The 25,520-nt window shown below is 37.1% G+C and overlaps 1 protein-coding gene and 1 long non-coding RNA gene across 2 annotated transcripts in view; both read right to left on the bottom strand.

Annotated features, from left to right (window-relative positions):
* LOC129427996 (endothelin-3) overlaps nucleotides 1-21,953 on the bottom strand; it is a 56,484-nt gene extending 34,531 nt beyond the window's left edge. Inside the window, exons 1-3 of the mRNA XM_073875733.1 lie at nucleotides 21,680-21,953; nucleotides 21,000-21,213; nucleotides 18,670-18,807 (exon numbers count right to left, since the gene is read on the bottom strand). Coding sequence (XP_073731834.1) covers nucleotides 18,670-18,807; nucleotides 21,000-21,213; nucleotides 21,680-21,743 — 416 coding nt within the window. The 5' untranslated portion in view covers nucleotides 21,744-21,953. The remainder of the gene's footprint in view (nucleotides 1-18,669; nucleotides 18,808-20,999; nucleotides 21,214-21,679) is intronic.
* LOC141369539 (uncharacterized) lies at nucleotides 7,718-9,105 on the bottom strand. Its single transcript, XR_012373335.1, has 3 exons — nucleotides 8,983-9,105; nucleotides 8,759-8,831; nucleotides 7,718-8,669 (listed from the first exon to the last, which is right to left on the bottom strand). It is a non-coding gene; the product is annotated as an uncharacterized lncRNA (long non-coding RNA).
* Nucleotides 21,954-25,520: the final 3,567 nt, after the last annotated feature.

Raw genomic sequence — 25,520 nt, 5'->3', positions numbered from 1 at the left:
TTGTGTTTTTAGAAAATGTAATACTACGGTACAAGTTCACGGACTGCACAGGGATGAATCAAAGCAAACGTGCAAGGACATTTAATGAGTTTGGCTGTGGATGCTTTGGAAGTTCTTCATAAAACGTTTGAGCAAAGATTAATTGATGATCAGAAGACCATCTCCAGAAGAGTGAGAAATGTTTGTGTTGTTTTTGAGTTCGAAGTATTTTAAGAGTTTGACTTCTTTCAATGCTTATTTTAAGTGTTATGTTAAATTGTTAATCATTACCTGCCTTAGCAGTTTTGAAATGTTCATGATTATTTTAGCATTGTATTGTTATAAATTGACAATAAAGTATTTTCATATATTGAACCTTTACAGTTTTTTAATTTGATTTCTCATATTGCACCTCCTTCATGTTTTGTGATGTTACAGATGAATGAACTGTTGAATATTTATGCTGAAGTCTGATATTTACCGAACTGAAATGATTTGCTTTTATCGGTTTTCAATTTAAAACAAATATATTATTTAAGTAAATTACAATTAAGCATTAAAAGTATTATTATTTTATAATAAGGGACCAGTCCAGTACCCATTAAAAATCCATTCTGGGCCCTGATAGGTAACGTGGGCTTCATTACGTGGGTGCAATATGGGCCCTATGTGTGTTGCCCACGTGGGCCCCACATAGGCCCCACTCAGTTTCTATATCAAATTAATGTGGGCAACCCAGGTGGGGCCACAGTGGAACCCATGGACAAACCCATGTACAGCCCACATTGGAAGCCCATATGGGGCCCATATAGGGCCCACATGGGCCCCATGTGTGTTGCCCAGCTGGGCCCCACATAAGCCCCACTCAGTTTCTATATCAAATTCATGTGGGCAACCCACGTGGGGCCATAGTGGAACCCATGGACAAACCCATATAGGGCCCACATAGGAAGCCCATATGGGGCCCACATGGGCCCCACCTTGCAATGTTGGCTGGGGTATTTAAGCAGTCAATCAGACGCTCTGTAGCTACTCTGTCGCACAGACAATTTCACCGAGTCTGTCGCACAGACAGAGTCTGTCGCACAGACATTTGCATAGCAGATTGTAGACTGAGCAGTACTCATGCGATTGATATAATTTTATTCCTTACCCTTTCCGGCGTTACCATGGCTTGCTCGGATTCGGAAGATGTTGCAATACTCTCTGTGGAAGTGCCGGAAGACATCCATTCCGTACAGGTATTAAGATAATTTGTGCGTATATCTCCTGTCAAGCCCAAAGAACTTATGTTTCCGTGATCTTTGAACGCGCTTTCAGTGCGTGAGCTTTGAGTTTGTGCACGTATGCGCACTGGAAAAGTTCACTTTAGTATCTTTGTCGCTCAAATAGTCTAAAATCGCTATGTCACTGTAAACAATAACTTTCTTATCAACAGTATAGCAGGATGTTCTATTAACAGCATTTCATGCAATATTTAGCAGTTTTACCATATTTACATTTATGTATTTACAGCAGTAGGTCAGTAACGTTAGACCAATATGTGACTACAAGCAAGGAGTATGTCCGTCATTCGTTCCAATTCATTTCGATATAAAATCGTTCAGGTCACCTTGCAGTGTCAGTGTATATATGTTGTTTTAATTGATTGCCTCAAAATTCGACAGTTATAGTTTTACAGCATTTCGTGTCTTTTACTTGATTTAACGTCCCGAAGGCAGTCGCTCTACGCATCTTCAACAAGCATGTAAAGCATAAGAAACCAGTGTTGCCAACTATTTTCAATGGAAAGTAGCTAAAGCTTGCTTGGAAGTCGCTAAATGTCGCTAGAGTACGTCATCGCGTCATTTGCATAACAGTGACGTCATCACGTCACATTTGCATTTTTACTACACTGGCTTACTACATTATTTCACGTTTCTCTTTCTCTCTGAACTGTCAAAAATGTTATTTTAAGACACATGAATGCTTGGAAATGTTTTCTCGTTTGTTTATCTGCTTATGTTCTCATAAAACGAAATGTGTGTATGTTCATGTTTATATGGCCAAACAGTCCAGTTTCAAACATACACCGATAAATGATGGGAAACGTTGTTTTGTAGGTAAATAGCCCATAACGCGTCAGCTCCGTACAGTTTGTCTGTTCTAATGCGCTGCTGCTCAGCTCCCTCAAGTACATTTATTTTATGTACAGTGATTCATTTTATTCAAAGACCATTTTATATTTATATCTCGCCATTAATGTAAGCCATCGCGGGATCCGCCTGCTCCGGCTTCCCGCATTGCACGATTATGCCGTCTGGACGCGAATAGATAACCACTTCTCCTGCCCTGATTGCAACTGGGAGAGAGACTCTGCTCTGCTGCGCAAGGACTAGACCGCCTGTGAATGCTTTGGGTCGGGGGTGGAGCCCACAGAAGCAGCGGTAGCTGCTCATTGAGAAGAGTGAATGTCACGTTAAAAGTCTCCAACAATGCCAAGATGTAAGAAACATCTTGCACGCGTTATCTTGTGTTGGGGGTCCGTTAATTAATGATTAACTAATGTCAGCCTCAGCTGTCCTTCATTTTATTTCTCTCCTCTGAACCTGCCTGTTCCAAATCTGATGAATATCAGGGAACCGCGTTCCCTTTTGAGGTATGCTACCCAACATGCCAGGAGCCGCGTACTCCGAGACAAGCAGTCTCTAGAAGTTATGCACTCAACTACGTTGTTGTGTTTGGGGGATACATGCAAAGGATGCATCTTAAAGGTGCAGTATGACAACCAAGCCCCTTGATTCCTCAGCCTTTGGCCAAATTCAGATATTTGTTATAATATATAATATATTATATAATTTGGTATTCTTAAGTGGTCCTGACTGAAATATAGCTTGAGTGACTAAATGGAATTCAAGCGTAGTTCAGGCAGAACACTGATCGCTAACTACTCCAGCTGACGCTCAGCTGCTTAATCACTCTCACCTGCTTTAATCAACAGTATTTAAGCAGTCAATCAGACGCTCTGTAGCTACTCTGTCGCACAGACAATTTCACCCACCACCTCCCCTTCACCTCCAATATCTCAGTTTTCACAACCATTGCACCCCTTTTTAATTATTGTATTTGTAGCATACTAAAATGTTGGTTATGCGAGGCTGGGGGATACATGCAAAGGATGCATCTTAAAGGTGCAGTATGACAACCAAGCCCCTTGATTCCTCAGCCTTTGGCCAAATTCAGATATTTGTTATAATATATAATATATTATATAATTTGGTATTCTTAAGTGGTCCTGACTGAACTGATTTTATAAAGTCTCAGTAAGCTGTTAGATAGATGCAATTCAGTATGTGCTGAGCACACGATGCATCTAATCTCTTTGTTTTAATAGTTATGAATGTAACTTTCTATTGCGGAGCGAAGATTCCCATGTGAGTGTGAGGACGCTTCTAGAGCATCAATGCTGCACCCAGGAAGCACAGTATTGCGCAGAATGCGCACTCAATATGATTTAGGCGCATCAATTCTGCACCCGAAATGTGCATAAAAGGTCCGGTTAAGTGCATAATTCCCAAAATAACCATCTGCACACTAAAGCTTTTTTACTGTGACTTTTTGCGCAATTAAGGAAAATATATTTAGCATACTTATTTGATCAAACGTGCATTTTATTTTCTCCTAAACACTGCCATGGTTAATATAATTACTAATGTTCTTGTAACTTGTAAATCATTTTAAATGATTGGTTTTTACTTTAAAATTAGAATTATATATAATATAATTATATTATGCTAGATTTAGCAGAAAGCACTATACACATTTATATAGTGTGTGAGTGTGTGTGTGAGTGTGTGTGTTTGTGTGAGTGTGTGTGTGTGTGTGTCTGTCTGTGTGTAATTTAAATTGCTCAAGAAAAATACAGTAGTATCGGATCGGCAGGTATCGGAATCGGCCGATACTCAGAATTCGGGTATCGGAATCGGATCGGAGATGGAAAAAGTGGTATCGGTGCATCCCTATTCGAAACTTGCGCCTCTTGTGGGTTTTGCAGTACGTTTGCATTGATGTTAAAGTGTTGGTTGTAGCGAGTAGTGGCGAGGTTGTAGTGAGTTTCTAGTATAGTTATCATTATATATCATAGCCTGTATTATATATTATATTACACTTAGTTTAGTAGATTATTAGAGTAAATTATACATAGCCTAGTTCAGTAGATCATTAGATGGCTGCACTGTGGTGCCAACCTCCACGGTTAAGAATTTAGGTGTGATGTTCGACAGCAGTTTATCCTTCGACAGCCATATCTCCATTGTCTGCCGCACAGCATTCTTCCACCTTAGAAATATCTCAAAAATACGCCATATGTTGTCTGCATCAGATGCAGAGAAGCTTATCCACGCTTTTATGACCTCTAGAATAGACTATTGTAACTCGTTACTCGGAGGATGCCATGCAAAACAGGTCAACAAGCTTCAGCTAGTTCAAAACGCTTCTGCAAGAGTTCTTACTCGAACTAAGAAGTATGACCGCATAAGCCCAATTCTGGCATCTTTACACTGGCTACCAGTTAAATATCGTATACAATTTAAAATATTACTAATCACCTACAAAGCCTTAAATGGCCTAGCACCCTCATATCTTAGAGAATTATTATCAGAATACAATCCATCACGTGTATTGCGGTCACAAAATTCTGGCCTCTTAATTATCCCTAAAATATCAAAAGTGTCTAAAGGTGGCAGATCCTTTTCCTACTTAGCCCCTAAGCTATGGAATGATTTACCAACCGACGTCCGAAAATCAGAGACAGTAGATAACTTTAAATCTAGACTTAAAACTTTTCTCTTTAACAAGGCTTTCAAATAGTTGTTTTAACAATGGTACTCTTCTCCTAATAGCTAGCTTGTACAACCTAATAAATAAATAAATTAATGAATAAATTAAAACCTTTTTTTCGTCAACACTCCAAAGCATGGTAAATCTCATCAATACTCTTTAGTAATATGCTGAAACTTTGAATTGGTTTTCGATTGAGTCTTAACTGCCAAATATGGCCGGCTTGCAATTTTGGCCTTTTCCCATGACCTTAAAATAGTATGTCATACAGAACCGTTTGCCACTGTACGTTAGTATTAACGACGGCAGTGGGGCCTCTGGCCTTAGTCAAACGAGTTCTGTTTCCGTTTCTAAAATCATCAACTATATGTAATACACTTAACCAGCAATAGTTAGCCTGTCCGGAACCGAGCTGACAAAAACAACATTACTGTGTGACACTTGTTTTCTATGTGAACGGCCCCTACGCTAATAAGATTTTGTTTCTCTCTCCCTGTCTCGTCCTTGATCCCGAGGACGAGACAAACAGATCCAGTTCCGGTACATGTGAAAGTCGGCACACCACTGATCTACTAGCTGTTCTTCAACGTGATGTCCAGCTGATGCCTGACCAAAGACCACCGGCAGAACCCGCTTAATCTCCGCTTAATCTCCTTCCGTTTTAATGTGTATATATATATATATATATATATATATATATATATATATATATATATATATATATATATATATATATATATATATATATATATATATATATATATATATATATATATATATATATATATATAACTCCCAAGGGTTTTTTCCTCCTATGACTTTTTTTACTTCCCCGGCTAAAATTCCGGGTTTTTTTTCTCCTAGGTGGTTTTTCAACCCGGGGAGGCAGCTTTTTTTGGGCTTAACTTCTATACGTTACATTAGTAATACGTTTGCTTATAATGTTGATTTATAGCCGTAGCAAATTTAACTGCTTGTGCTATCGTTTATTATGTTGTGTTATCTGTCGATTTTCTGTGCTTTTCACTTCATTTATTATGTAAAGCTGCTTTGATACAATTACCACATTGTGAAAAGCGCTATATAAATAAAATTGATTTGAAAAAAATTGAGTAAATTAGCATATGTCTAGTTCTAATACCTATAATACGTAATTATATTATATAGCCTATATTAGTAGTAGTGTTATTATTAGCTATATATATTATTGCTGCTGTTATTATTATTATAAGACTAGACTGTATTAGGGATAACCTAGAAGGACTGAGGATCCATTGGGATATTGGAACAAACAGAAGGTCCAATATCCCAATTTATATAAGCTGGCACTGATCTTCTTATGTTGTCCAGCATCATCAGTGCCCTGTGATAGGGTGTTTTCTAAAAACAGAAACCGCCTCAATCCAAATACTGTTAAAAAACTTTTGTTTCTAAATAAAAACCAGTAAACCCTTTTCCGTGTTGCAGTTTGCTGTTCCACACTTCCAGTACCATAAGCATTGCACTATTGCAGCCCCAGTTCAATAAGCACTGCACTCACAATAATTTGAAGAGTTTCGTTGCAAAACGAGATAAGCACCGTTTCTTAATTGTTCAGAAATCTTGTTTTTTGGTTGTGCATTCCAATTAATTTCAATGCAACTGCAGTTGGTTTGTTTTGATTTAAACCTTCATAACTTAAAAATACATGCATGATAACGTAATAATAAACATGTTTTGACAAAAATGTAAAAAAATGGATTTATCTCGTTTTGCAACGAAACTCTTCATTTCTTTATTTTGTGCATTCACTGTTATCACTAACTCAAGAACTACTGTATAGTTGAACACAAAGTTGTGTATGTGTGAGTTGTGTTTACATAGGTTAACACAAGCAGAGTAAAACACTTTCTTTAATATACTTTATTCAAAAGCCCACACCATGACAATTTGGTTGCTCAAAATGAATAGATTTGTGTGCATGTGCGATACATTGCTTTGCACAGCAGGTGTCACTGGAGAGCACAGTGTTTCATGAGGCTTCGGGTAAATGAACCTTTTGGCGAACCAATGGGCTGGAAAGCCTCATTGGTTCAGGAAGCCTCGTTTGGCCATCACTACCAGTAACTTACCGTAGATTTTACATTTATGTTATTTACTGGCAACATTTTGTTAAAAGTTTAATGAACATGAAACATTTTTAGACTTTATCTTCTACAGCAAGTTACTGGCAACCAGCTGCAAAATTACAGCAAATTTTTTACAGTGTATATAAATATATATGTATCTCTCAGGGTTTTTTTTCTCCTCCTAGGAGTTTTCCCGCTGGACTAGCCAGGAGGGTTTTTCTCCTAGGGGGTTTTTTTTTGGTCCCCTGGAGAGTTCGCCACCTTTGGCTTAACTTACCACTTTACTGTATATGTTACATTATTACTACGCTCGCTTTTCTATGCTTTTCCTACATCTATTAATGTAAAGCGAACTTGAAACAATTAACAATTGTGAAAAGCGATATATACATAAAATTGAATTGAATTGAATTATCAACACGCCTGCTGCTGTCACAATTCCCTAACTTAAAAGATGACAAAAGGTAGGATTATAAAAACTTACAGAACTTTAATCACAGAAGACAGCAAACACGACGAGAAGGGTACACTCTTAAAACAAATGTGTTAAAAACAACACAACATGTGTTATTTTTTACACATGTTCTGAGTGTGCGCAGGGACAACACATGTTGAGTTAAATTTAACACAGAATATGTGTTATAAAATGCAACACAAAAAATGTGTTGCTTCAGTAAACACATTAATGTGTAACTTTCTATTAATTTAACACAACTGTGTGTTAACCAGTAATTGTTTAGTTTTAATATAAAAGAAAAAAAACATACGATTTGTAAACTTTAAATAATGAAATCAAGCAGACAACTATTAAATATTGTTCACAAACGATTTATTTGTAAAAGAACAAATATTTGACAATTAATGCTAGCATGAAAATATGCTAGTACTGTATGTTGCTAGATGTATGCTAATTTAAATAAATGTAAGTGCAAGTATAATCACTTCAAACATACATTACATTCATACATTTTAAAACACCATTTATAAAATAATTCATTGAATTTAAAAGCACATGTGTTAAACATGTTGAAACAATGTCTGAAATCGTTTTCAACATGCAAGTTATCAAAAATTCTTACCTTGTCCTGAAACATTAACACGTTATTTTACATTAAGAAAAATACTTCAAATGAACTTGACAAGTGTATTCAAAGAAATTTCCAGTATAAAATATTTAGGGGTGGTTTCCCGGAAAGGGATATCTTAATCCAGGACTAGGCCTTAGATTAATTAGGAAATATATCTGGTTTTAACAAACATGCCTTACTAAAAACATTACCTGTGTGCATTTTGAGGCAAAACAAAGGGCACTGATGTATTTTAAGATATGTCAGTGCAAGTTGTTTTCAGTTTGGACAGCTCTTAAAAATGTTTTAGTCTAGGACTAGTCTAATCCCTGTCCGGGAAACCGCCTTACAGTGCATGCATTGTTTAAAACAGACTGCAATTTTGCGGTCCATTTTGAAACTCCATTGCCTTGGATCGTTTGCAAGAGGACTGTGACAAGGGTAGATCATATTCATACAAAAAAAACTGAAGACAGTTGGCAGGGATACTTAAGGTTACTTAGCTAGTAAATTTGAAAAGTCTGTCTACCGCACAGGTCAGATTGTCAACATCAAGTGGAAAGGCAAGAGAATCATTCATTGCGACAATTACATAGTGGCCTCTATGTCCTGAAGAACCGCTGGAAACCAACTGTGGCTGAGCTGATTTTAGACACCTTTTCATCATTTAGTAAGCAGAGGTCACGCTGGTACCAGCCTACAGAAATGAAACAATATACATCATTAGAAAATGTTGTTGCATGAAAATTACTTATTTTATATAAAGTTTTTAGTCACAAAGCTTACCGCCACCAAGTCCCACAGGTCTGAGACAGCAGAATTCACACAGCAGAAGATGAACGAGTATAACACAGCTCATCTGGGTGTGGTAAACATGCAGGTCACATGCAAAATATAAATTATGAGAAAAAATTCCTTAAAAAGGATTACTTTTATATCTTACATTAAATGTTACATTTTAAATGTCATTTTCCAAATAAAACATTTGGAACAGTGACAGGAAATCATACCATTATGTTGACTGACAGCTTTCGTCAATGAATGTCTGATGTCCATTTTCTTCTCTAAAGATGCTATTTCCCTGAGTTTCTTAATAATTGTCACCTCCCATTTCCTTATAAACATGTCTTCTTTTCCATCTGTAAGCCTGGAAAACTCAATGTCCACCTTCAGTAAATTTAATAAGAAATATTAATATTGAAATGATGAAACACTTTGTGTAAAGTTATCTGCAGTTAAGTATATTACAAAGACTGGCATGTCCAGACATTGGGGATATTCCTTAAAGATTTCCCCAACAGTTGGTGATTTTGTCATTACCTGTATCCATTTCCTTCGATGATTGAAGGTTTTGTCTACTGCATTCTTTATTGATGATGTCCTCTCACGTGTTGAAGCTACCGTCTGATGTTCTGTAGTCTCATTTTTATAAATCCACTGTGTGATGGCCCATCAAAAAAAAAGAGAAAACTACTCCTATCATGATCAATGCCAAATAGCACTAAGTTAGAGTCAAGTACAGTTATACACATTGTCAAGTAAGTAATTTCATACACATAAATTAAGTATGTAAAAGCATCCTTACAGTACATGTCCCTCATTTTGACCAAATGATACCATAATCCAACAACACAATCTCCTTTGCGAGTGGCAGTGGATAGCTGAAAAAGATTACAAACAAACATTGACACAAGAATTGTGATTTACATCTAGTTAAGTATTACTGGGCAGTATTTATAACTCAATAGTGCAAAAAAAAAAACACTTTACATCTAGTAAGTTAGCACAAAACTACACCCATTTTATTCACTACGTAGCACTTCAGCCTTACTGCAAGCAGTGAAAGGTTCGTGAAGTTTGACTCCTTACCATTAGACCACTAACAGTTACTCTCCCAGTAATTGCGTAATGTCTAACTTTATATTGAACGCGAGGGGCGCGACACGAATATAAAAAAAACATTATTATAAAATGTGGCGGTGCATGTACAGCATCACCGAATAATAATGAGCTTTACTGTCTTTTGTCTCGTCATGCCGCTCACAGGTGTACAGTACGTTAGGTACAGTGACGTGCATACTGTTCCACCATGTGCTTAACCAAACGCGACGAGGCGTCGTGATAATCGAAAGGCATAATTTATATTATACAACAGTTCTTTCTGGTTCTCGAATCTGATTGGCTAAGAGCCATACGATATTGTGCTGATAACAGCACTGTAACCTCTTCACCTTTCGTATTATTCCGCCACCTAGTGAATGGAGGTCCTAAGCAGGCTCATCTCTGAATGGAAAAACACAGACGCGCTGTTTGAATCACGCTCCGTGTGTCCCATAAGTTGGCTCATAAATCAGTCTGAATCCCCAATCAGAAGTATTATTCCGTCAAAGATCAGCGCTCTTGGATGTTACGTTACAGTTAATGGGAGTAATGTCTTGTCACATCGTGTGGATGATTAACACTTGGAAAGAGAAATATAAACACTCGTTTTTTTTCTGGAGCTATATTTCTTATCAGAACGCGAAAACACCGTGGAACTGCAGGTAAGCCCCGCAGCTTTTAAATGTGGACATTGATCATTTACTTTATCGTGACCTGACTATTAAAACATGTTATGAGATATCGCCACTGATATATTTATAAGCAGCATGCAAAAACATCCCTCTGACACTTATAAAAAACAGTTTTATATAGTACTGACAAGAACAAAGTTTAATAATAATAATCGAGTGCTCGTATCACGTTAAGAATAAATGAGAACGCAATAGTAACGTTATACAAATAGTTTTATTAACTTTTACCTCGCGCCAAAACAATAACAACACAAAAGACACTAAATATGAATTAATAAACAAATAATAGTTTGATCATGACACCAAATACTGCTGATTTGATCTCATTTTGACGATCATAAACAAACAAGGCCAACATGAGAGCCAGGGTATCTCTTTCAGAAATGTAGCCCAGAGAGGGCGGTGGTCAGCGGGGCGAGTGAACACTGATGTCCGCTCATGCTTTGGTTCTCATTCGTACCGAATCTCACTAAGCAAACGTTCAAACAGGCGCTATCTTTACTAATCGACTGCAGATTTAAATATAATACATATACATTCTCGACTGAACTAATCTTAAAACTACACTTTGTGACCAAGAAACGGTAATATAAAGTAACGGCTTTTCTGTCCATTGAGTTGTTATGAGCTTCAAAGCAGCCGAAAGTTTTACCTGTCATTCTGGCCGCCCTCAAATCCGTGGCGGAGGAAGTAGTTCTCAAACAAAGAGGCTTTTAAAATAACTCCGTTGTTGTTTTCTAGTTTTCGTTTTTCAAACGTGTGCCGTCGAACTGTTGTATAAAAGCAATATCGCTCTCGGAGTCGTGTGATATAGCTCTATATCATCACGGCTGTGATTGCCTCCGGCACTCGGCCTGCGGCCTCCTACTCGAGCGATATTGCTTAAATATCCCGTCCTTAACGTCAGGACATAAACTGAAAAGAAACCCGTTACCGCGTGTCACGTCTATTTAGGACACGGTGTTTAAGATTTGTGCTGCAAGTGTCACACATACTAACCCGTAGTCCAATGTGCCTTTCATTAAACAATGACTGTTAACATGAATCTCCAAACGTAACTTTGCCAAACGAGCGAGCATTACCACAATACAGTTTAAATTAACAGTCTCCTGCACAATTAATGCGAACGTTTCTTACACTATATGAAAAATAGATATCATATTATAACTGTAATTTTTAATTTAAATTCTTACCTGATGCAGACAGGAACATTCTTGAACTCTCGACTGGAAATGCGGTTGAATAAAGAACGTCACAGCGCAGGCGCAACAATATGCGTTCTTGTCTGTTTTTTCTCCTCAATAAAACAAATACAAAATAGACTGCCAAGGCTCAATAATAATGTTCATGAATTTCATAATAATAAAATAATGATAACACACGCAAAAAAAAAAATATATACAACAATGCGTAGTTATCTGTCCATGTGAAACGTCATCAGCTGACTCGCGTGAACTTATGACAGCCACCAATGGAAGAGAACACCTGCTTAATGTTTGAAATATTACTCTTATTGTGTCACAAAATGTATATTCAAAAGCTATTTAGGCGAGAATGTATGTATAAAAAGAACAAATGTGCGGTCGGTTAATAAAGATAGCGTTTATTAAAAAATCTGCTCCGACTCTTTCGGAGTTCTGATCCAAACAACCACCGGATACTCAGCGCTCATGTACCCCGCCCAACCCAGCTTGATCTCGGCAAGTCCTTATGAAAATCCCCGCTGGCTGTTATGTGGTAGTAATGGTTAACAGTAGATATATTTTGGTTATCAGTAGATATATTTTATTTTGTTACTTCGTTTAAATATAAATCGTCATTAAATTACAATAATTATGCATTTTATTTTGTGGTGTACTGGTAAACGTGTTTTACACATTCATTGTGTAAGCAGTTAAGCATAATATTTACACATTATGTGTCAGTTCTAACACAAAAATGTGTTGGAATCCTTTTACACATATTTTGTGTAAAATTTTAACACATCAATTTTAAGAGTGTAGCTACAAACAGACGAGATCAGACAATGGACAGGCACATTAGGGCAGACTATAAAGGGAAACTAATAATGACAAACAGCTGTAACTAATGATGAGTGATAAACTTAACACAGGTGTGACTAATTAAAGGTAACAAACACAAAGATTAATGAACAATGATCAAAACAAACTAAATGAAACCAAAACCCTGACAGCTGCTGCCACTAAAATATTTTAGTCTATTTTATGTGGCCCCTGCCACAACAAGCTGTGCCCACGGAAGTGGCAGGATTTTTGGTGCATGAGCGTCCACATTGCCTCCGCCTGTGAAACTGCCCACATTTGCATGTATCCTATTAAAAATAAGCTAAATACTTGATACTGCCATGTCCCATGCGAAAGGCCATTACAACATCCGGCACAGTGGGAAACGCGGCATTAAAAGGCTTATTTTGGTTGAGCAACATCTATAAAATTAGTTTATGATGGGTGGAAGAGTGTAACATAAAATTAATAGGAATGAATTATATAGCAATCTTTTTGATATTAAAGATTTGCAAATATTTTACATTTAGTAGCTGTAAAAACGTAATAATGCTACGTTTTAATGTTGCCAATACAATATTGGACGCTTGCAACATCTATCCAAACGTACAAAAAATACATTTTGTGTTTTTAAAAGCTATGCATAAATACCACATTTTTAGGGTCCTATCATACACCCGGCAAAATGCAAGTGTCTTTTGCTAGTTTCAACCCAGCACAATTATCATTTTCACATTTAGCACCACGTTGTTCAAATATCAAATGCATTTGCGCCCAATGTTGCGCCCATGGGCGTTCTGTTCTGAAAACGAGGTGTGTTCAGGCGCATTGTTGGCGCATTGCTATTTTGAGGCAACTAAATTAGACTACGCCATTGACCAGCTAAAACCTGGTCTAAAGTCTATGGCGCAATAGTGTTTTTGTTGTTAAATTAGCGCGTTAGTAATATGCGCCTATAAACAACAACATGGGTTTGCTTATCCCACACATGGATGCACAGCAGCGCAAAAAAGCTTTTAAATATGAAAAATGTAAGGATTAAATGTGAAAGATTATTATTGAGTCTCTTGGACACAATTAAGAACCGATTATGAGACGTTAGAAGACGTAAAGAGCTGCTTCATAAAATATAATAATAATTTCAATACAAATAAAAACAAACCATCCTCACCCCATGTCGTCAATATTTGACGACACTTGACCATTCGTCAATATGTGACGGGGAGGGTATACCTTTCGCGTCATTTTTTGACGAACTGGGGACTTCAATACTATTACGTCCGTTGCATTCTCTTTCCTATTTTCTTACCATTTTCGCGTCGGTTTAGGGTTAGATTTACATAATGACATCCCTACCCAAACCTAAGTCTAACCCCAACGCCAGGTGACAACTGTCGTACCTAACTCTAACCCCAACGCCAGGTGACAACTGTTTAATTACGCGTACACTGTTTAATTTTGCGTAATCTAACCCTAAGCCGACGCGAAAATGGTAAGAAAATAGTAAAGAGAATGCAACGGACGTAATAGTATTGAAGTCCCCAGTTCGTCAAAAAATGACGCGAAAGGTATACCCTCCCCGTCACATATTGACGAATGGTCAAGTGTCGTCAAATATTGACGACATGGGGTGAGGATGTGTTGATAAAAACAACACAATTTTTTACATAAATCTTAAACTGGTGGTCTTCTTCCTCCGCTTAGGTTTTCGGTTTACAATTTCTGCTTTCTAAATACGGATTAGGCAACTTGCTTTTAAAGGGGATGAGAGCTGAGACTCTCATTGGTTTATTGCACATTAGGAACAACCATTTTAGGCCGTGCACTTGGCGCATAAACCAGTTTTCCCGTCATTAAATTAGCAAAAGTGGGTTCGGACACACCCATTTAGACCGTGCGCCATGTGCTTAAGACATTGGAAAGTCTCACGGAAAATCTTGTTATAGTCACAACATTTTTTTTACATTTATTTGTATCCATGCCACAAACTTCTGCTTTTGTCTTGGCTTGAAGACGAATGTCTCTTTCGTGCCACTCCCATGAATCTCTATAAATAGTTTTTTATGTGTGTTGCACGACTTTCTTTTTCGTTTCGATGGGACCCACTCATGCTACAGACCTTTTACAGATCAGTGGGTGGGACTTGTGGGTGGGTGAAAATGCACAAACATACACGAAAAGAAACGATGAGCCACCATCTTTATTCTAAACTAACAGACGATGTAGAGAGAGCCAGACTTCATGTTACAATAATAGTGGAAAGTAATCAATATGATATGGAAGGGTGATTTCACAAGCGTGATGCTCTAATCCGCTGTTTGTGGCTAGCTTTATGAGCCACAATGCAGCAAAGAGCTTTCTTCTTTGGCATTATTTACACGTTTGTGAAAAATAAATAAGAAACGTATTAAACTTATTAAAGAGTGAAGCCTGCTCCTACGACACAACTAGTTTGTGTGGTGAACCAACAACCCAAGCTTTGTACCGTATGGACAGTGGCGGATACATATTTTAGAATCCTGAACTGAAAGCGACAGCCAAAGCCTGCTGGGATAAACAGACGTCTGACTATGAAGCAGACATGGCGACTTGTGACTTGGACTCGAGTCGCTATTTTTGTGACTTGACTTGTTAAAGGTGCAATTTGTAATATATTTGCAGTAAAATGTCCAAAAACCACTAGGCCAGTGTTATATATTTTGTCCAGCTGATTACTATCAATATCTGTAATGTTTTCAACTACTTGTAGATTGTGAGATAATTGCCATTCAAAACATTGACACGGGGCAGTGCAGTCTCCTGTCAATGACGTTAATATCCATGTGACCCTTTGTCACCGCCTTTACTGACGTAAAAACCACATGACAACAATGGTCGAGTTCGAAAAAATAAAATGCCGGCCAAGGCAGCGACTGGAGCACAAATTTAGTGTAAATAAAGGTATATTTTCATTTTTTTAAAATGTAATTGCATTCAAACACACTGCCTTTGAAGTGTGTCCGAAAACCTTTCTCTGAGCTGCCTTCATGCCTCCGAAGTCATTGCCTCATGAGGCAGCGAGGCAAGTCACTGCCTTGAGTTTTCGGACGCAGCCAGTGTCTATGGACTTATGGATTACTCTTTACCGTCTGCCGCTGGTTGTGTCAGCAAAGACAGCTCCCGTAAGCGTCAACCCGTACGGGCCAACCAAACGACCCAAGAAGAGTTTGGAACAAAACGAGAGAAAGAATGAGGATCAATTTGGTGTTGCATTATCTGGATGGCGAGAGCTTTGCAACAACATTTAACTAGCCTGCTTGTGTTTTACGCGATGGATGAGTTGTTTTGATTCGTAACCCTTCAAAAAACATATGCTATTAACATTATATTGATCACAACATTAGTGTGTAGACTGTAATCAGCGCGTCTTCCCGCGGATGATATGCACATCAAGAGGTATGGTACAGCAATATAAATGCTCATTTTAAGACACTTCACAATAAGATTTGTACTGTCAATACATATGTGAAAAATCATTGTAGATTGTAAGTTAAAAATTTAAATCTGAGCTGTGTTAACGATCGAATTTGGACTAATACTGTAAGATCTATGACTAACAATTTCGTTTTGAACATAACATTTAAACGTACATAATGAAATAAACAATTTCATCAAACGCAACATTTATAAGACTTGATTACCTTATCCGTCAACGTGATTTCTCGTTTGCATCTGATTGATGGCCATCAGAGGTTGAGTTAAAGACTACAAATCCCATAATTCCACGCTGCTTCAGAGCGTCATTAAACAACGTCATTTGATGTTATTGTGTTTTGGTGCCATCTAGTGGTAAAAATTCTACGTATTCCACCTTTAAAGACTTGGGAATGACTTGAGTGTTAATCACATCATGTTTTCAGTTTGAATATAAAATGTATAAATTATTTTAAAAAATAAACTTGACCCAGCTGGAGTGCAGGCTGAGAATGACATTGTTATGATTGGATCATGACACTATCATCAGTCATGCCCTCTCTTGTCTTTACGCACAACACCCTCACTTAGATCAGATATCAACATGTCAGCCGGAGGGGTACCGAGGGTCATCGCTTTCGCTTCAACAAGATGGCGAAAGACGAACATTGCGTTGCAAGACATGCAACATTAAAATCATGGGCATCCAGACGACAACCTCTAATTTTGTCCGTCATTTGAGGAGCCATTCTCCCCAGTAAGTGCTTGTGAATTTGTTAATATCTGGTTAATTGGTAGTTAGCTAATGTAATAACTAAAGTACCCACTAATCCTCATACCATGTTGGGGACAAATGTGGGCAAAATAATTTTTATTTATTTTTTAAAAATACTTCCCTTGATCTGAGGGGTATGAGACTTGGATACTTTTCCTAAGTTTCCCACCTGAACACACACACACACACACAGAGAGAAAAATGACTCGATTCTAAAATGTAAGGGGGGTTCACAAATCGTGTCTTTTAAGTGTGTGAGGGTGAGTTTGTGTGTGACAGAGAGGAAAAATGTAACAGAGGCCCTGTCCCAAATGGCACACTCCGGACTTGATGACATCATAGAGTGCAGACTTTAGGGACCCTTGATGCGAGACCACGTGGGTGCACCAGAGTCGTGTTTTGGGACAGACTCAAGCGTCACGCCGGAAATAGGAAGGGAAGTTGCCGTCAGTGTGAACTCCTTCATTCTGTCATAGGATTGGTCTGATTGCTCTTTCGCATGGACTTCTGGGTCGGTAAAGTGTGCGAAGCCTGCTGCAGTGTGGGCTTCGGCAGAGACCGCATCAAGGGGGCAAAGGGGGCTCTGATGTGCACACATTAAAGCGTAAAAATTACAGATGGGACACCCTACGGACTCGTAGACTAAGCGAACACGCGCAATATAAGTCCACGAGACCGAAAGTCCACATGAAGTGTGCCATTTTGGGACAGGGCCAGAGTTTAATGTTCTACGTAAATTGTGTTTGAGAGAGAGAGAGGGAGGTGTTGAGAGAGGAGTCTGTTGGATGTTAAGCTTTTATTTGTTTCATGGACTCAATGTTGAAAATGTAAAATATTTCAAACACTGTTTGCAGAAGTGAAAAATAAAAAATTTATGAAGTTACAATTTTGTTTGATTCCATTATGTATTTTACTGAACATGAGTATTTATAATGCAAATCCAAATTTTTGTAATTTACTGATAGTTACTTATATCTTGTCTTTTCACTTTATTAAGATCAGATTCTGCAGGTAAAATTACAACAATAATGTGACTTGGACTTGACCTACTACAGGACTTGACTTGCCTTGACATAGCCTGTGACTTCACTTGCCCAAGAAAAAAAGACTTGAGACTTACTTGAGACTTGCACATGTGTGACTTGGTCCCATCTCTGCTATAAAGTGAGTGTTTCTATTTTCTTTCTTATACTAACGTGGCATGTATGTAAACAATAGCATACAGCTGTGCGGTGTTCTGGATTAGTCGGGGTGGTTTGCAGAGCTGTGCATTGTGGAAGTTGTAGTTTTCCATACAAATGCGCCCTAAAGTTCTGTCTTTTCTTAGCCTTACAGTCTTTTTGAGCAGCCTGATCTCACAAAATATGTGAAATAATCACGCATTATTTTGCTCAGTTTTGCGTGACATTTCCACCATTTTACGTGACCCTGCCACGACTTTCTTTTTCATGACAGTTTCACGTATTGGTTACTCAACTGTTTTTCCTATTTTCTTACAATTGTTTAAAAAGCATACAAAAAAATTGTATAAACCAATACTTTAAGTGACATCATAACGCAGACAGCAAATCTAAACCCAAACCGAAGCGACAATTGTTTAAAAATAGGAAAAACAGTTGAGTAACCAATACGTGAAACTGTCACGGAAAAGAAAGTCGTGGCAGGGGCATGTAAAATTGTGGAAATACGTGACAATGTCACGCAAAACTGAGCACAATAATGCGTGACTATTTCATGGTAATTTATGAGATCAGGTTGTTTTTGGGAAACCCAGCCCAGGCTGGTACTGTACACAGTCTATGGTCTTCACTTTACATTTAAAGCAGATGCTTTTCAAGAAACACTATTAGTGGTATTAGATGAGATCAATACCTCTCTCTGCAAAAAGCAGTACATTCTGGGTCATGCTGCAGGGCACAAGCACAGCGTCGACCTCCTCTGCTGCCCTCAGCAGAACGGCGTGTCCGCTGGAAGCCCCTATAACTTGATATGCCATACAGGACAGTGTGCCTGCCAATGCACAAGTGTAAAAGGATTACAGAAGACACAATGTAGGTTTACATGTACATAAAGAACAGTAAAATCAGCTTTGATTTTCATGAAAGAACAGCCAGTCTTCTTTTGTTAAAAACAGCATGATTTCATTGTTCCCTTGAAATACATAACAGCTTCAAATATAAATCATTGGAAGTTTAAATTTGAATGAAACAAAAAACAAGACTTAAAGCGGACACTGAGCCATAGCATGTGAAGGTAATAAAATGGCCAATGGCCTCATTGTGAAAACCTAGGTGGAATCTACAAATGAAGAGTTTCGTTGCAAAACGAGATAAATCCATTTTTTAACATTTTTGTCAAAACATGTTTATTATTATGTTATCATATTATTATTTTGTTTTATGGTGCTACTTAGCTGTATTTTGTAAGTTATGAAGGTTTAAATCAAAACAAACCAACTGCAGCTGCATTGAAATCAATTGGAATGCACAACCAAAAAACGAGATTTCTGAACAATTTAAAAAACGGTGGTTATCTCGTTTAGCAACGAAACTCTTCAAATATTGCAGTCTGCTCCTGCATAGCTCAGTGGTAGAGCATTGTGTTAGCAGTGCAAAAGTTCATGGGTTTGAAACCATATTGATAATGTATACTTTGTAATGCACTGTAAGCCATCATATCATGCTGCTTTGTAACAGTATATACTGTAATGTATCTACAAACATTGCAGTCTGCCTTTTTATAGTGTCCTGACCTGTACAATGCCAACAGCAATAAAGCCACAAATGATGATTTTGAATCTTACTACAATGTCTTATAAGCAATGTCTTATAAGCAGAGAAACACCAAGATCATTTAATGATCAGAAAATCCCAAGCAGTAAAACAGTCTCACCCAAAGGTGTTTCAATTACTGTATCTATGCAGAAGAAAATTATTTACACAAGAATCAACATGACCAAAGAATTTGGTTTCCCATACCACTGATACAAAACTCCTTGGAAAAAGCCTCAGCACAGTAGTGCAAGATTTACAATGCACAGTACAAACTTTTTACTTTTAAGAAACTTAATAGTGCATTGATTTAGTAATAACTACAACACTTGACCACCGTTGACCTTGCCTCACATCAGCTTACTAGAGGTTAAAGATTGCCCCACTGAACTAGACTCTTAAAAATAGGTTCCTGAAAGATTTATGGTCAGGCTGTATGGTTTCATAATGAACCATTTAACATTCTTTGTGGATACAAAAATGGTTATATGAAATCACTGTAAGGAACCCTATCTAGCAACTTTAATGTTAAAAGTGTATGTAGTTTAAAAGTAACATTTAAGTGAATTACTATTATTAATAACATATGGAGAGCAAACAAAACTGACAGCTGTATCCAGGAAGCTCTTTGCCTCATCTGCTAAGAAAGGACTGGGGAACCCTGGGTCCTGGAGGGCCACTGTCCTGCAGAGTTTATCCTGAAGACTTTAATTTGATTTTTCAGGCGTGTTTAATTAGGGTTGGAACTAAACTCTGCAGGACAGTGGCCCTCCAGGACCAGGGTTCCCCACCCTGTGCTAAGAGTAACTCCTGCAAACATCCTGTCATGCAAGCATTTATTTGATCTCTAGCCATTCTCTTCAGCCACTTTTGTATACCAGGCAAATAGCTGAGAATATTAATTACAAAAAAGAAATACTGCCAGTTTGTCCAAGTGGGCTCAAGATTTAAAAATTGCTGACCAACATTTCATAATATCTTAATAATTTGTTCACATGCTTTAACACTTTTCCCTAAATTGCAACGTCAACTTTACACAGTCAGACAATATACTAAAATGCAAGATTAGATCACTCAATAAAGTTAATTGTTATCATAAATTGTTTAAAGAAACGTAATACATAGGAAATGTTAAAATACAAAGGGAGTTCACAGGCTATAAGAAAAGAAAAAGGCAGCATATGCTGAGTCAGTAAAAGTAATGTTTAGCCATATGATTGCTTCTGCTGAAATTTATTAGTTTGCCAGCAGTAATCACTCAGCTTCCCTATAATACAGCATTAATTTATAATATAATTGTGTTTAGTCACTATTATTTGTGTAAGCCATTTATTTCAGCATCCTTCATAATTGACAGAGGAGCATATCTGTCAACTGTAAGATAAACACTGCATGGGCATTTGTAGAATTGTATTATTCATAAAAACTTACTCTGGTGTATTGATCCAGATGATGTCCAAGTGACAGTAGTAAACACACTCCTTGTCTTTGTACGTGTAACATGTGCATCTCTTTGCTCTCCTCCGTTGGCACATAAAACATGATACTTTATTAGCAGAGTCACTCAACTGTTTCGGACTCACGCTGGATGATTTGCCCATTAAATATTGTGCAGGGTTTTTCACAAGTTGAGAGGATAACAAATCTGAAAATTTAAATGTTTTAATTAATGCCAGTTGGGCTATATATAGCCCCACGTTGAAATAACCCAAGGTTGCAGTAATGAAAGGCGGTAAGAATGTATGCCTTTCTATAAACTTTTACTTTATTATATAAATGTAATAAACAGATTTGGAAATATAAAGATCAAATAGAAATAACTCTTTCAGGTTGCAACTGTGGTTTAACTTCCAGTGTAGGCTATAATGAAATTTAGCTATTGCCAAAAACTCGTAAAATCACTGAATAGATCTTCAATGGCAAACATTTAAGTCCTCGGTTGTGCCAATTTAAGTCCTTAAATTATATGTAAACGTTTAAATCTAATTACATTTAAAGATTCTAACGGTAGTTTTAAATAAAAGAATGATTTTTGATCGTATAACTGTACAAAAGCACACATTTTCCGGTCACAGACCAATAGTTGTAAGGTTAATGCGATCCGAACCCACCGTTTGCCATCGCAGCTGTTATTCCAACAAAAAGCAAAACTCCCAAATGTGACACATGGGCCATATCCCTGATCTTCCAGAAAGAGTCAATGAGACGAAAATCAATTTACAATCCTGGACTGACAGCGTGATCCATTTGCAGTTAAAAGTAAGATTTTGGTCGTTATTGCGTTAACCCCGCTTTGCTGCTATATGTTTTTCAGATTCGCATCCCCATGTTGTTGTAGTACTGTATGCGGCTGGTGTCAGTTGCGCGTGTGCTTTTATAGAGCCCGTGACGCGCCACCCGCAGGATCCACAGCTGAAACACATAACAAAAAAGAAACAGAAAACTATAAATAGCCTCGCCTTTCTTTATAATTACAGATGTGGGATATCATTTGACAGCCTTTCATATATTCTGTGTTTTATTCTTTACATTCTTGTCCTTTTAATAAAGGCAACTGACATAAATGACAAGTTCTATCTGCAAAGAAGACCCATTAATCAGAGGACCACAATGCAGGAAACAAGTGAAAATGTTGTACATTTAGAGTAATAAATGACTATATGTGAAAAATTAAAAGTTAAGTTTTTAAAAGACAGTAGCCTACTGCCAGATGTGTTCAAACATGAGTTTGTTGATAAAATCATGCATCTATGATTTAATTTAGTTTGTTCATTTTTAACATGGTTTACTGGCAAAGATGGCTCTATATAGTAGGGGGTTTAAGCGCAAAATCTATCAATTTGCGATAAAAGCATCACATTTTGTATGAAGGCTCACAAAGGGGATCTGATCAGATTGAGGACCATAGGCACTCAAGATTTCCCCCAAATATGGATTTCTTAATGGAAAAATTAAGTAAAGGCTGCCAGAAACATGAAATGCAATAACATCCCACACAGCAAAAGGACTCCGTGGCGGATCATGCCAATAGTGTCTGTCTGCGGAGTGCAAGACATGGGCGTACCTTAAAGCAGCGTTACTTCCCAGCTAACAATTTTTGGTTCCCAAAACGTTCCCCTTACGTTAGTTTTTTGTTCTCAAAACGTTCCCCTAACGTTAGTTTTTGGTTCCCATAACGTTATTTTCCAAGGTTTGTTTTTGGTTAGCCAGGAAAGTTTTCTTTACAGAAATAGAACGTTATTTTTAGGTTATTTTAACGTTTTCCTAACGTTAGAATAACGTTAGGAAAACGTTAGAATAATGTTAGGAAAACGTTACAATAACGTTAGGAAAACGTTACAATAACGTTAGGAAAACGTTGAAATAACCTAAAAATAACGTTCTATTTCTGTAAAGAAAACTTTCCTGGCTAACCAAAAACAAACCTTGGAAAAAAACCTTATGGGAACCAAAATCTAACGTTAGGAAAACGTTAAAATAACCTAAAAATAACGTTCTATTTCTGTAAAGAAAACTTTCCTGGCTAACCAAAAACAAACCTTGGAAATAACGTTATGGGAACCAAAAACTAACGTTAGGAAAACGTTAAAATAACCTAAAAATAACGTTCTATTTCTGTAAAGAAAACTTTCCTGGCTAACCAAAAACAAACCTTGGAAAATAAATGCACAGTTGACATGGAGTAAAAAATGATCTCACCAGGGCGCGAGGGCGCGTTGCCGCGGCTCCGTACACGCACTGACAGAGCGCGCAGAGCTCAAGACTCCAGCCTCAGTGAAGAAGTGAAGGCTTACAAAAGTACGGCACGTCTATTAGTACATCCCATGCTGTGTTTTTATCTATCATATCTATCTAAAATAAGTAAAACACATTTCCGTATAAGCAGGAATAAAATAAATTATTTAATACAAAATCTATAATAATTAAATTATGCTATTACTGGAAAAAAATGTCTATTAAAATATTATACCATTGTATAACACAGGTTATTTTATTTAAAAATACCTCAACACACCACATATTATGTATTTAGATAGCATTATATTTTATCAAATATATAAATAACCAGTGACTTCAACACAACAAAGAAGACTTAAAACAGATATTTATTGAAAATATATAAACATTTAATTCACTTTAGTTTAACAGACCTTACAGCAGCCGCCTCTCCATTGTAACAACAATCAGCATCTCTCTCTCAGTTTTTACAATAATCAAAAGCTTCTAACTTCATATTCTCTTCATGGAAATAATTAAAATATATTTTCGTTTTCACATATTTAAGCTACTAATGAAGAAACAAAAAAGAAATCGCTAGAATGTTATACTCTGAAGTTAAAACGCAATGACAAATAAATCAGTCACTTTAGGTTAAAAGATCTTACCACAGTTAGTCGGCTATCCGTTTTTACGACAATAAAAAGTTTCTAACATTAAATTCTCCTCAAATTCTCCTCAAATTGATTGGAAATCATTCGTATATATATTTCTTCTCACATATTTAAGTTACTAAATCAAGAAAGAGACAAAAGAACCGCTAAAATAATGTTAGTCTCTGAGGTAAAAACGAAAGGACTGTTATTTTTTAAATTAACGACTTTTCCTGAGCACAAGATAAAGCGGGTACTCGTGAAGAAGGCGGTAAGCTCGTGCAGACAAGCACGCCCATATTAGACGTGCACACTAAAGGAATGATGGGTTTAATTATGCATTCACTTCATTTCCTAAAAAAAACACAACCATAAAATAACCTAAAAATAACTTATACATAACGTTCTCTAATGGTTATTTTTTGGTTAAGTTATTTTTAGGTTATTTTATGGTTCCAGAAAATAACCAAAAAATAACGTTCTGTATAAGTTATTTTTAGGTTATTTAAAAATAACCACCCTACAACGTTATGGGAACGTTATTTTATGGTTGCAAAAAAAAAACTAAAAATAACGTTCCCAGAACATTATTATTTGGTTCCCAAAAAATTAACAAAAAAATTAACAAAAACTAACGTTAGGGGAACGTTCTGTGTTTGCTGGGTTTTAGCAGGGGGTGGAAATTTAAGTTGTCCAAGTCACACAGAATCCCGCGAGATGTCCGACTTCCGCTAAACTGACACGGCACATCCGATAGCTAGTTTAATAGTAAGACGATTGTTTATAGCTCTCTTTCAACTTTAGCGTAATGACAACAAAGTAAGATAGAAGTACAGTTTATATGGGTACCAGCACATGTAGGAATTAAAGGTAATGAAGAAGCAGATAAGTTAGCTAAGCAAGCAGTAGATGATGAGAGAATAGAAATTGAGATACCACATATGTAGTAGTATAGTACACTCTAAAAACAAACGGTGCTATACAGCACCAAAAGTGGTTCCCCGCTCGTAATCATAGAAGAACCGCTCTCAGTGTCATATACCACCGGTGAAGCACCTGTGCAGAACCACATAGTGCCACGCAGAACCAAATGTGGTGCTATAGTGGTGCTATATGGCACCTACATGGTTCTACACAGGTGCTTCACCGGTGCTATATGGCACTAAAAACGGTTCTTCTATGGTTACGATTCAAATCAACAGTTTTGGTGCTATATAGCACTGTTTGTTTTTTTAGAGTGTATAAAAGAAATAAAATCAGTAATAAAAGAGAAAGTGATTGGAAAGTGGCAACAATATTGGGATAATGAGAGTAGAGGAAGACGTTTATATGCAATACAAGAGAAAGTGGGAAAAGGTAGGAAAAGAGGAAGAAATAGAAGAGAGGAAAGTATATTTACGAGATTGAGAGGGGCATACAGGTTTGAATAAAACATTGCATTTAATAGATAAGCATCCAACGGGTTTGTGTGAGAAATGTGGACAGAGTGAAACAGTAGAACATGTGATTATGAGTTGTAATGGATATGATGAAGAAAGAGAAGTGTTAAGAGAAGGAGTGTGGAACAATGAAGGGAAAGAAT

Source organism: Misgurnus anguillicaudatus, chromosome 14 (assembly GCF_027580225.2).
Source record: "Misgurnus anguillicaudatus chromosome 14, ASM2758022v2, whole genome shotgun sequence".
In the NCBI taxonomy this organism is placed as follows: domain Eukaryota; kingdom Metazoa; phylum Chordata; class Actinopteri; order Cypriniformes; family Cobitidae; genus Misgurnus; species Misgurnus anguillicaudatus.
Note: the sequence above shows the minus strand (reverse complement) of the source record. Positions and strands in the feature narration are given on the sequence as shown.